The following is a 13,391-nucleotide window of genomic DNA, read 5'->3' on the forward strand; positions in this document are numbered from 1 at the left end:
AATATATAATATATAACACATTATGAAAAACCTGTGTAAAAGCACTCGCAATGGATGTTCTATTCCATCCTTTAAAATACATCCTCAAAACACACATTTTTCTATTTTACCTCTAAATTTTACATTATACCATACATCAGCTTCTCTATATATTTCTCTACATCATTTAAATATTATATCTTTAAACATATTTTATTAATTAAAGAAAAATAAAATAATTGAAAAAGAAAAAAGAAATAATAAATATATATACTAAATGGGAGAGAGAAAGCTTATAAAGAAAAATAATAATATTAAAATATTATATAACTGATATATAAATGTAGATATGAATTAATTGGAGTTTGTGCATAGCTATTATATATATATGTATAAATGAATGTTTTTGTGAGTTTTAGTTAAATATTATAGAAAAAGTGTATTACAAGATACACCACCAAAACATATTTTCTTTATAATTTACCTCAAAATTTTACATTATACCAAACATCAACTTCTATATTTTTTCTCTACATCATTTAAATATTATATTTTAAAAAAATATTTTATTCATTTTAAGAAATAAAATAATAAAATATAATAGTATTACACTCATATATGTACAAAAGTTCATAAAAAATAATGAAATATTTATAGCTTGATGAATAGTGTTTCACTACATATAGAGAAATACTATTCATTTAAGTAAAAAAATATAATTTTACATCACCTATTAGAAGACTATTTAACAATTTTTTTTCTATATTATAAAGAATTAGACATTTTACTTCTTCCATTGGGAGAGCTCTAATCAATTTAGTCCATTCTACCTTATGAGTAACTTTCTTTTTACGTGAACATTGGCAAAAAAGCCACATTTCATTTATAATTGATGTTAGTTTTATTATATCTAACATAACTAATTAGTTTATTTCATAATATTTATTTTTTTAAAAATAAAAATTTTGTACATAAACATTTTTCTACAAATTTGGTTGTCTTATTGCATTACATATAATTTAAAACAATAAGGTTTAAATGAAGAATCATTTTCTAAATAAACTTTTTTGTTTATTTTATATGTCTTCACTGTTTTTGTTTTTTTATTTATAACCAATACAATGCAGATTTCTATTTCAAAAGATGTATACGTGCATACAATTATTAAAATAATGCACAGATATGAACAAAAGTTAAAAACATGATGCATAGGACGTGGGTCAATTAATTCCATAATATTAGTTGTATAAGTAAATATTTTTTTATTTTAATATTTTTGCATGATATAAAACTATTTAAGGTAGGTTATTACATAAATTTGAAACCATTAAAAGGAAAGTATTTGATGCTATCTAATTAATATAATACATATATTTTTTATTTTGAGGTATCTTTTGTATTATTATTATTATTATTATTATTATTATTATTATTATAAGAATATATGGTACTAATTATGTATTTCATTATATAATTTAGTACCCTAATAAAAAAAAGTCACTTATCAAACCTAAAAAATAAGCAAGAAAATAAAGAACAAAAAGAAAAAGATAATGATGATGAACCAGAACAATTAAATCCTCCTAATATACAAAACTAGTGACAATGTTACGTGTTACTATAGCAAAATGTGATTTACTAACTAAGAATTTCAAATAAGTTCATAGGCTTTAGTCGAACTCACTCTTGATGGTGAGAACTCGTCAACTATGTTAGATCAGAAAACGCAAAGCTTAGCAAGAGAATAACTAAGTAAGAACTTAGAATATACTTGAAGAAAGATAAGTGCAGATCAACAATGGAGTAAAAATTTGTTTATGAATTTTCCAACCCCTTCAATGATGAAGTGAGACCTTATTTATTGGTGAGCTCTAATGGCTCTTGGTACATTGTGGTCACAAAGAGACAAGGAGCTGCATATCCAGGCTGCAGGTGGTAGTGGTGTTGGAAGAGTGGTGGTCAGCTCCAGCATGTGTCAGGGGTCTGCAAAAGTACTCCTGCCTTGGTACCATGTCGTACCTCCACTGCTTTTTGGGTATGAACGTCATAGGCATGCTTGGGGATTCTTCATTATGTACCATTCTAGTACTGCCACTACTTGTCTAGCGTGGACATTGTGTCCGCACTCTAACTCCTCTTGGTTTGTAGGTGCATTTCGTATCTGTACGAGCTCTTTGAGTCATACTTAGGTTCTCACCCTCCCAAGAAACATTGTTCCTATGAGCTTCAAGTATTGGAATCCTTATATGTTATCATGGATGACACACTTCGTCGTTCCCACCTCTTCTGACTTCATACCAAATCGTTATGAGGTCTTCCTTAACCTTCCTCGAACGCATGTTCAAGAGGTCCTTGACTCTGCATCTCGCGAGAACCACAGGGAAAGAGGTGCCCCATTGGTGGCGCTTATCTCAGGGAGAGAGATAAGGCCTCTTCAACGAGGCATGCGACGCATGCGATGAGACATGATGCCCATGAGTGAGACGAGGGTCTCACTTCGCGAGACCATTGCCCCACTGTCCCCATGCGCGAGATGCTCTTGGCGCGAGAAATCCTTCCAGGCGCAAAGTGCCTTCTTGGTGCGAGGCACCCTTCCGGGCGCGAGGCACCCTCCTGGTGCGTGGTACTCTCTAGGCACGAGGCGTGAGGCCCTCCTAGTGTGAGGCACCCTTCCAAGCGTGAGGCCCTGTTCGGTAAATTTTTTAAAAATATTTTTCTATTTAAATAATAAAAAAAAAATGATAACAAAACCGAAAAACATGTTCGGTAAGTTAAAAAAATTTTAAACTAATTTTTAATTTTTTTAAATTTTAATTAAAATTTACCAAATTTTGAAAACACCATTTTCATACTTTTAAAATTCTTTTAAACCAATTTTTATTTCTGCCCTCTCAAGCTCGAGCATAGACAACTTTCTCAAGCTTCAATGGCTTCTCCTAGCTCTCTCCAAGTTTTCTTCAGGTACACCACTCTCTTATTTCTCTCATCTCTTTCACGTCTCTCCCTCATATGATTTCTTCTTCTTCTTCTCTTTTTCTGATTTTGTTTGGGATTAGGGTTTGTGATTTTCCTCCATTTTCTCTCTTGTCCAATATACTTGACACAGGGCTTGATCGTCATACCCTATTTTTGCTCATTGCTCTCTGTGATTTGGGTCTCAACTCTGAGGTTTTCGCTGTTGCCGTCATGGAACTCCGATTCGAACAAGTACTATATTCAATACTTTTCTCATAAAATCAGTCTATATCAATAAGAAGCAAGAGAATGTCCTTGGCTTCTGCATTTGCCACTCAAGTAAAATCTATGTTACAGCTCAACTAATCCTTTCAGAACTTACGACTGAGAAATTTGATTTTAAGCTAGTCTTGCTCATAATATAACTAAGGGTCCTTTAGGGCTGGATAAAGAATTTTTGTGGAATGGTGATATTGCACAGTTGTTATCTTAGATCCTGTACTAAACGTTTTCTTTTTCAATGGATCTCTCTTTTCAAATAGAAAATATGTGCAGTACATTACTTTATACTTGTCCACAAAATTGAGAACTGTTATCTACTGCAAATTTTAGAAAATAAAATATAGCCATTAATAATGTGACCGCTGGGACCATTAACATGTAGGCCCTGTTCAGTGTAGAATCAATTATTCAATCGCCTCACCCCATCTAGTCTTTCCCAAAGTCAATCTAATCTCATACTTTTTTTCTCCCAATTTTGCTCCTTTATGGCAGTAATTATTTCAAAAGCGTTATACAAAATACTTGTTAAACATTATAGCCTTGAAAGCTTTTCCATGAGTGATAGGTGCCCCAAAACAAGAAAATAAAAGACTAGTGAATCCAGAGCTCCAAACAGTGGTTGACCTTTATTTTCGGCTGTTTAGCAAATTGGGGCATCATTAGACGAAGTTCGGTCACTTTAAATAGAATTGGTATGAGGAAGATGCTAAGGAACCGGGGTGAATAAAAGGACTAATAATATAACTAGTTGAAACATCAAATTCTAATCTGGTTTGAAAGAGAAATCTCAAAGGACTAAATAACAGTCAGCAGCCACCCTATCCAAATAACTTAGCATTTCTCTTCTTCCCGCCCTTTTGTTTTTGGGCAGTATGAAGCTGCTTGAAGAACCATTGAATAAAAATATTTATCATGCAAAAGCAGTTGCCTACTTTTGGGAGTCAATATTGGCTAAATCATTATTCTCTTTAAATTTTGCATGTCTTTAATTTATGTTTAGATCTCGTCTTGTATAGTAATGTTATGTTCAATAATCTTAAACTCAAAATGTAAGTGTATGGCCGTAGAGTGCATTTGGAAAATGGATTGCTACGAGGCTAAACAGTGTCAAAGTTTCTGTTAATAAATGATTAACTTTCTCTTAATCCTATTTACTATGCTGTTTGTATTTTCAATATATATTTGTAAGAATCATACAAAAATGTTTTTAACTCAGGGCACTTTAAACTCTACTCCTTACCCTTCACAAGTGTGTTAATGTTAGTTTTTAGTTCTTGCATTTTGTTGTAAAAAATTATGCATCTTGTTCTGTCTAGGTTACGATCTGTCTTATCTCAATATTATGAAGGGTTAACATTGTTCTGACAGATTAGTTGTTAGTTAAAATAACAATGATCTTTTCCGGCTGGCGTCCACATGTGACAGGCTGTTGTCACTTGGTTCTATCCTTTCTATATATATAACATTGTGCTAAACAGAATGAACTAACTCTGTGAGAAAAACCCTAGATCTTGTTTCTTGGACTTATCTTTGTGATGCAGAGACTAGCGAGAGGTTGAAGAAGAAGCTGGCGATCTATTTGGGGTTTTTGAAGAGGAGAAGCAAAAGCTTGGTACAGACATCAACTGAAGGGATTTCAGTCAAGTCATTGAAGGGAGTTCAAAAAATGTACTCTGTCAAAGTTTTGCTCTAGATCTTGTTTGATTACTGATTGTTGTATGTAGATTGATTGGATTGTGCATTCAATCTATATTCTGTATTTTTGTTTGTAAGAAGATTTTGTAAACTTTGTTTGAATAATTTCAGATCTATAATAAATCTTCTCGAAGCATTATAATTGATTTATGTTCGTTTAATGCTTGTGTTCATTGTGTATAAGGTTCTTTGATTTCAATAAAAAATTTGAAATAGTCATTAGAGTAACAAATCCACTTTCAGGGCACTTTAAACTCTACTCCTTACCCTTCACAAGTGTTTTCACAGTTACTCATTTGATCTTTCAATCCCTTAATTCTAGTTCAAAATAAAGAGAGCAATAACTCTGTTAAAACTAATAGAAAAACTAACTTAGTCTGAAAACTTAGTTAGCTGTTTGTGGACCAATCACAACAATTATGTGTATTTTTCTAATGTAATTTCTCAATTAGTAATAATGATTATTTTGGGTCCTGTTTTCCTTGACTGCAGATCAAGAACATCTTGACTTTGAAGCCAATAAACTCCATCTACATGTATGTAAAGGATAAGTCTGATTTGATATCATAAAAAGATGTACTTGCGGACAAAATCAGTGCAGAGTTGTTCAAGTCTCTTGTAACCCTGACAGGCAAGACAAAGTAAGTTACAATCTTACTTTGACCACATAGATGTATAAGAGTATAAGAGTATTGTAATTGAATATCTGACATGGCTAAAGGAAAGAAGACAAAAACATATTTGGCCAAGTTGCATGTAATTACCCAAAAACAAAAGGAGTGTGGACCCTGCAATAAATATTATAGGCATATAATTTTTGACCTGTTAGTTATATACCCAATACTTTTCAGAAAATCTACAGTGTCATGCAATTAGAGATGGAGTACATGTATGTATATATATAGCACTTATATGTTAGTTTGCTGAGAGAAGCAATATCTATCATTATTGTAATATAGAGCTAGAGAGTTCGCTCGATCTCTTGGTTGATAATTAAGAAAGAAAAGAAAAGGATCACACTGCGCGTAGTTTCATATAGAGTTAGAGAGAGAGAGAGAAATGACAGGCATTTGTGGTAATATTAACAAGGGAAAGATGCTTACAGTTTTGAGCATTGATGGAGGTGGCATTAGAGGGATTATCCTCTTATACTCTTATACTCTAAACAGGCAAGAACAGGATTTTGACCACATACAAACTCCTAAACTTTAATCATAATATTTAATTAGCAATTAGATATTCAAAAGCAATGTTTCTTTGATTACAATACCACTTAATTAAGATCATTTCAGTTATTGGGATGATGTAAGCAGGGTTGTCTAGTAAATTAAATACATTTCATTGTGTGGTCCAAAAAATTTGTCACAGCAACATGCCTCAACCACATTTCATTATTTTAGGAAGGTTTTGAAGGCAATATATCGTCTATCCAAAAAACTAATTACTCCACATTCATTTGATGTAACTCCTCAACAAATTCGATTCGATCCAAGATACTATCCATTTTTTAAGGTACAAAAATTTGAATTTTTTTTTCCTTTCTTTCAATATTCAATAGAAAAAATCTAATAATTTATTTTGTATTTTAGAATTGTGTTGGAGTAATAGATGGGACTCATATTTCTGCGCATGTTCTAATTTTTTTTTTTTTGGTAATTCAGATCTGTATATTGCTAAAAAACAAACACTTTACACCTATCTCAGCACCATATTAGGCCTGTCATTTCTCTATTACAACTGGTCAAACCAATCTTGATCTATATGTTGTATTTTGTTCGGCATATAACTCCTAACTCTACTTTTAACATTGCTTTGTATTCTGCTTACAACTATGCTCACTCTATACACTTTGTGATTCCACAGTGCCTCATTTCTACACCACCATAGGTGATAAACCAGAGCAGCAACTGTAGTTGAATACACTTGCTATATGAACCTTGTCATCCTTGCCTTAGCTACCCATCTCAGAATTTTCGGTATTGTGCTTGCTACTGTATGCCATCCCAACCAGTCCTTGATTTGTTTCAGAGCTTGAAAACACAGATGGCATTCGAAAAATAGATGTTCTCTGGTTTCCTTTTTTGTTCCACATAGCAGACAATATTCATCTGGAACCATTTGAAATCTGAATAGCCTCTCTTTTAACTGCATCCTATCAAGTACTGCAAGCCATAATATAAACCTGTGTTTTGGTAATGCCATCCTATTCCAGACTTCCCTGTACCACTTTACCGACTGTTTAGCAGTAACCAAAGCTTGGTACCCTTCATTCATCTTGTACTCTCCTCTTGATATCAGTTTCAGCATCTGCAAATTCTTTAATTTCTCCTTGACTTTAACTAGTTGCTTCCAATACCAGCTACTTGTGATTGGTGCTTTATAAGTCCACCAGTTGGTGTCCTTGATATATACAGCATGAATCCATTTTACCCATAAGGAGTCTTTCTTTACTGCCATTGCCCACACATATTTCCCCATTGCTGCTATGTTCCATTCCTTTATCTTCCTAAACCTCAATCCTCCTTCTCTCTTAGTTGTACACATGTCTTCCCAAGATACTACTCCTGGACTTTTAAACTCAGCCCCTCCTTTCCATAAAAAATTCCTACATATTGAAGCAATTCGTTGTAAGACTTTTTGAGGTAAGATCAGAACCTGTGCCCAGTAAGAATGGATGGTAAGAAGGACTGAATTCACCAATGTAACTCTGCCTGCATATGATATATTCTTGGTACTCCATATTTTGATCCTTTGAACCATTTTCTCCACTAAAATATCACAATCAGCTGCTGAAATTCTTGTTGGGCATATAGGAATCCCTAGATAGCTGAATGGAACTTTGCTTCTAATGAATCCTGAAGCTGCTGTGATCCTGTTAACCTCTACCTCAACCATGTTACTGCAATATATCCCTGTTTTGGTTTCATTTGGATGCAAACCAGAAGAAAGGGAAAACAGTTTAAGTCCCTGAAGCAGGATATAAATTGACTTAAAATCTCCATGACAGAAAAGCATTACATCATCTGCAAAATAGAGATGATTAAGCTTAAGTTTATCGCATTTGTCATAAAATTTGAAACCCTCTTTCTTGCCTATTTTCATCATGATTCTAGATAAGTATTCCATCCCCATTACAAACAGTAGAGGAGATAAAGGATCTCCCTGCCTAAGCCCTCTTTTTGCTTCAAAAAATCCATGTAAAACTCCATTGAACATTAAGCTATATCTTGGAGTCCTAACACAGTTCATAATCAGCCAGATAAATCTATCAGGGAAATTAAGACCAGTTAACATCTCTTCCAAAAATTCCCATTCAATCGTGTCATAGGCTTTCCGCAAATCCAGTTTTATCATACATTTTGGTTTTGAGTTTTTCCAACCAAAATGCCTAATCAAATCCTGGCAAATCATTATGTTATGAGTGATGGACCTACCTTGGACAAAACCACTTTGGTTTGGGGCAATAATATCTGGTAGGACTTGCCGAAGTCTCTTGCATATCATCTTGGTTGCCACTTTGTATATCACATTACAACAGGCTATGGGGCGGTAATCTGTCACAGATTGTGGACACTTGCCTTTAGGGATCAGGGTTAGAGTTGTTGAATTAATTTCCTTCAACAGCTTCCCTGAATGTAGAAAAGATCTCACAGCCCCACAAACCTCATTTCCAACCACCTTCCAATTATCCTGGAAAAAGAAACTACTAAATCCATCGGGGCCTGGTGCCTTAGAACCTGGAATCTCAAACATTGCTGCCTTTACTTCCTCATTAGTATACTCTGAAAGTAGAATCTTGCAATGAGCATCTGTTATCCTAGGCCCACTGTTAATTATGTTGGTCTGTACTGGTTTCCTTTCCTCAAATTTACTTCCGAGTAGCCTATGATAATATTGCGTAAATGCTGTGACTACTGCTTGTGAGTTATCCACCCATTTCCCCTCCATATCTTGGATTGCATAGATCCTATTCTCTGCCCTTCTCATCTTGATGCTCTTATGAAAAAAACTGGTGTTATCATCCCCCTCTTTCAGCCATTGTACTTTCGCCTTCTGAGAAAGAAATGACAAATATCTTTTATTTATTGCATTATATCTTGCTCTATCTTCTTTTTCCTGTGTAATTAGCTCCTTATCATAGGGCTTCTGCTGTAATGCTATTTGACTGTTGACCATTGCTTGATAACACTGAATATTTGTTGCTTGAATATCTCTTATCTCAGATTTGTTCATGTCCCTTAATAACTGTTTGACTCTCTTTAACTTCTTCACCAGCTGAAACATTGGTGTGCTTGTATCTTGTTCCTTCCATATTGCTTTCAAACCCTCCGAAAATGTTGGATAATTTTGCCACATTCTGAAGTATCTAAAAGGTTTTTTGCCTTCTGCCATATCAGGATACACAGACAACACCGCTGGGCAGTGATCAAAATTTCCCATGGTAAAAAAACTACTTCAGCTGTGGGAAATTTTTCTATCCAATCTTGGTTTGCCATTACCCTATCAATCTTGGAGCAAATCTGTGTAGGCTGATCTTGTTTGTTGTTCCAGGTGTAAAATGACCCTGTGTATTTTATATCCTCCACCCCACAACTCTCCACACACTCCTTGAAAGCTCCTGAGATTACCTGCTTACATTTTCCACCAATTCTTTCCTCAGCACTTAATATATCATTGAAATCCCCTAGAATAAGCCAAGGACCTCTGCTCATTGCTACAATTTCTTTTAAGTCTCTCCATAGTGGTACTCTATCTTTCTCATCATTTAAAGCATATACAAATGAAACCAGAAACTTTTCCTTCCCTGCCCTTGAACAGACTTCTAAATGCATTAGTTGGCTTGTACATTTCATTATGTTGACTGAGAACATCATCGGATTCCAGCTTACTATTATTCGACCTCCTTTATGCCATGCATTGTTTGAAGAAAAACACCACCCTACGAACATATTAGTGAATATAGCCCCCAACTTATGGGTCTGTATTTTATTCTCAAGGAGACCAACCAATCCCACCTTCATTGAGCTTATCAACTTTTTTACCTCTTCTTGTTTGTGGCGATTGTTGATCCCCCTGCCATTCCAACTTAATATTCTATCCATTTCCTTGGGGAGGCTCTCCCCCTCCCTTCCTATTGCCATTAATCTGTCCTTCCAATTCCTTGGCTGTATCCCTTAAAATCTGAAAGTTATTAGAGACAGTAGTCACACTAGTTCCTTCTGAGATCACTTTCTTGCCATGCTTAACTGGGATAAATCCTTCCTCATCCACCTCTGGGTGCTTCTCCACCTTTCCATCACCTTCTTCTTTCTTTTTAACCACCCATTTCTGTCTCACCTCTCCTTCCTTCTTACACAACTCAGACCGATGTCCTAATCCTTGACATTTCCCACATGTAATCGGGAGCCATTCATATTTCACTGTCAAGTGAATGTCCTGTTGCAGCTCATTAGTAAATGAGATAATTTCAGGAAAATCTTGTTTTAACTTCACTTCAACCAGCACCCTAGGATAGAGTAATCTTTCTTTATTCCTGGTGAATGAGTCTGTCATCAGTGGATCCCCAATCTGCTTCACTATTTTGAACAGGGCACGTTCCCCCCAGTATTTGATGTCTAACCCATAAATCTGAATCCAGATTGGAACTGAAGTAATGTCTTTTTTCTTGAAATCTGTATGAGCATCCCAAGGCTTCATCACTACAGGTTTATTATCGAAGAACATGTAACCACCATTCACTATATTGTCCCTGATATTTGGATCCTCAAATCGAATGATATATACTCCATGTGCTATAGCTCCTATTTTGTCAATTCCTTTATCTTTCCAGATTCTTCAAGCATACCCCTCAAACACACTTAATGGTGGATTGGCCCCTATTACATAGCAGACCATTGCTGAATTCCAGTATGCTATTTCATCCTCTATGTCCTCCATATCGATTTTAACCCCTTCAGATGCTATCGATTCCCCATCCAATGAATCATCAAATTTAGTGTTTAAGTTTTGCATCACATGTCCTGATCGTAGAATCATATCGCATGTTCTAATTGATGAACAAATATCATATCGAGGTCGAAAAGTGGATACAACTTAGAACGTTATGTGCGTATGTTCATTTGACATGAAGTTCACATACGTTGTCCCTGGATGGGAAGGATCAGCTAATGATGCACGGATTCTTTTAGAATGTGCCACAAACCCAGATTATGGATTTCTAATGCTGCCCCAAGGTAAGTATTTATCAAACTTATTATGTTGATTGACATTATTTTATATTAAATATATCTATAAGTAAAAATTGACATGAATTATCGTTGGATCAGGAAAATATTATCTTGTTGATTCTGGCTATACAAACATGCCCGGTTTTTTTTCGTCATACCGAGGGGAAAGGTATCATTTGGGCCTGTACATAGATCTTAATCCCATAGGAAAAAAAGAGCTTTTAAAAAAACATAAAACAAAAATATATTTTTATTTTTGAGTTTAAAAAATTTTAAAACAAAAATTTTACCAAACCCAACCAACGGTGTCACACCAATTTCAAAAATAGAGCCCTCAATTCCTAATTGCTTCTATCGTGCTCGTCCTCTGACAACAAACCAATCAAGCAATGTTACCTTCCACGTCCAAGACACTTTGAGTACCTTCCACCTTCTCCAGCTGATCCATCGTAGTCCCTATCATTGTTGGTGTGAGAGCTGTAAAGTGCAGTGACCATGCTCATCAACATCGTCCTTCGGCATGGATCATTCAACTCGTCAATCGAACATATGTGATCGCCAATCTCACGATCAGAGACCCGAAGCAACACCATCGGATGTGACCGGACTCATCCATCAATTGTCGAAGGCCACATAACAAGCTCAGTTGTTTGTGGCTCATTGATTGGTTCATGGAAAATGGATTGAGTGTAAGATAGGTGATGGCAGTAGGAAATTGTGTTTTGAACACATTACAGAGTGACCTTGATTTCTGCACCATTGACATTTTCCAAGATAGGGACGTGGGGGACGAAATGGTTGTTGATTTGAAGGGAGCGGCAGTAGTGTAGGAGCCCATTGGTGTTTGCTACGATTGTTGTTGGTGTTGGAATGGTTTTGGGTAGCAAATGTCGTAGCCGGTAACAGTGTGGTAGTTGTATGTTTGGTGACAAGCTCTCTTGTGATTAATTTCTCATGAAGCTCCTCAAAGGAAATAGGTGTATCACAGCCATTGACGACGTCAATAACAGATTTGTAAGCTCATAATCTAGAACTTGAAGCACTTTGTCAATAATGTCTTCATGATCCATAGGTTTACCCATGGAAGCCAAGCGATCGGTACAAGTTTTGATGGCTTGCATATATTCAGAGATGGTTTGAGTATTTTTGGAGATACCAGTGAGATGATCTTTGATTTGTTTAAGATGTCCACGAGAGGGATTGACATATGTTTTGGCAAGGATGTTCCAAGCTTCATGGGTAGTTTTAGTTTGAGAAACAAGAGGGACTAAGTTTTGGGAGAGGGTGCCAACGTGAGCTCCAAAAACTAATCAGTCTTGCCGAAACCAAGTTTAAGCAGAAGGATTTGGTGTGGTTGTGTTGTCGGTGGTGACAGTAGCAGATGGAGAAGGGTAAGTTCCATCTACAAATTTATATAGATCATATCTCAAAAGAGTAGCTGGAATTTGTGTTTTTCCATGTAATATAATTGGTGGGTGTAAGTTTGATGGAGTTTTGAATTTGAATGAGAGTATAAGGTTTTGTGGGATCATTGGCGTTTAGAATTTGGGTTTGATCAGTGGAATTTTTTTGGATCAGATAGCTCGTGATACCATGTAAGATAGGTGAAGACTTGATACTTTTCATTAATAATGATTTCCTTTAAATAGGATTACAAAAGAACTAAAAATGAGATATATAAGCTAACAATATTGACTACACAATCAACTTCGTAATATCTTCTATATTATATATTGACTACGAAATATCTGTTATATATAAAACATTATTGACTAAGTATATATAAAAGCAAACAACTTGATTATATAAAACAAATGAAATACACGTATATTATTTATCTTCAATATTGAGACCAAAACGCTGTTGTACCAATGTCCAACATGGCCAACCCTTGCTCTTGGTGAGGTTCTTCCCCTTCAACAAAGTGACATTGCCGTGAATGGTGGTCACTGCCTTCTCAAGCAATTCTACTCGAGATTCCATGCGAGTGCTTGTCATAGGTCGGTGAAGTAATGGTTCTGATACCAATTGATGTACCCCATTGGTTTTATCACACAATTATAGCAAGAACTAGAAGCACAAATAGGAAAATAGGTAGAATTACTATTGATACCAATTGTGTAACACTTAGTATTCGAGAAACTCGGAACTTTCCCAAAAGCTATTGCTCAATTACACTATAATTCTCCTCCTCCCTTTCTCCTTCTCGTATTTTCTTACTTGTACTATCATATTCTAGCTCACTCACCACCC

General features: G+C 35.2%; 1 protein-coding gene across 1 annotated transcript; it reads right to left on the reverse strand.

Moving 5' to 3' along the window:
* Positions 1–10,005: 10,005 nt before the first annotated feature.
* On the reverse strand, positions 10,006–11,731 carry LOC133795589 (uncharacterized). The gene is made up of 2 exons (XM_062233042.1): positions 11,535–11,731; positions 10,006–10,744 (listed from the first exon to the last, which is right to left on the reverse strand). Exons 1-2 carry the CDS (start codon positions 11,729–11,731, stop codon positions 10,006–10,008), a joined length of 936 nt encoding a protein of 311 aa, XP_062089026.1.
* Positions 11,732–13,391: the final 1,660 nt, after the last annotated feature.

The sequence above is a fragment of the Humulus lupulus genome, chromosome 8 (genome assembly GCF_963169125.1).
Source record: "Humulus lupulus chromosome 8, drHumLupu1.1, whole genome shotgun sequence".
NCBI lineage: Eukaryota > Viridiplantae > Streptophyta > Magnoliopsida > Rosales > Cannabaceae > Humulus > Humulus lupulus.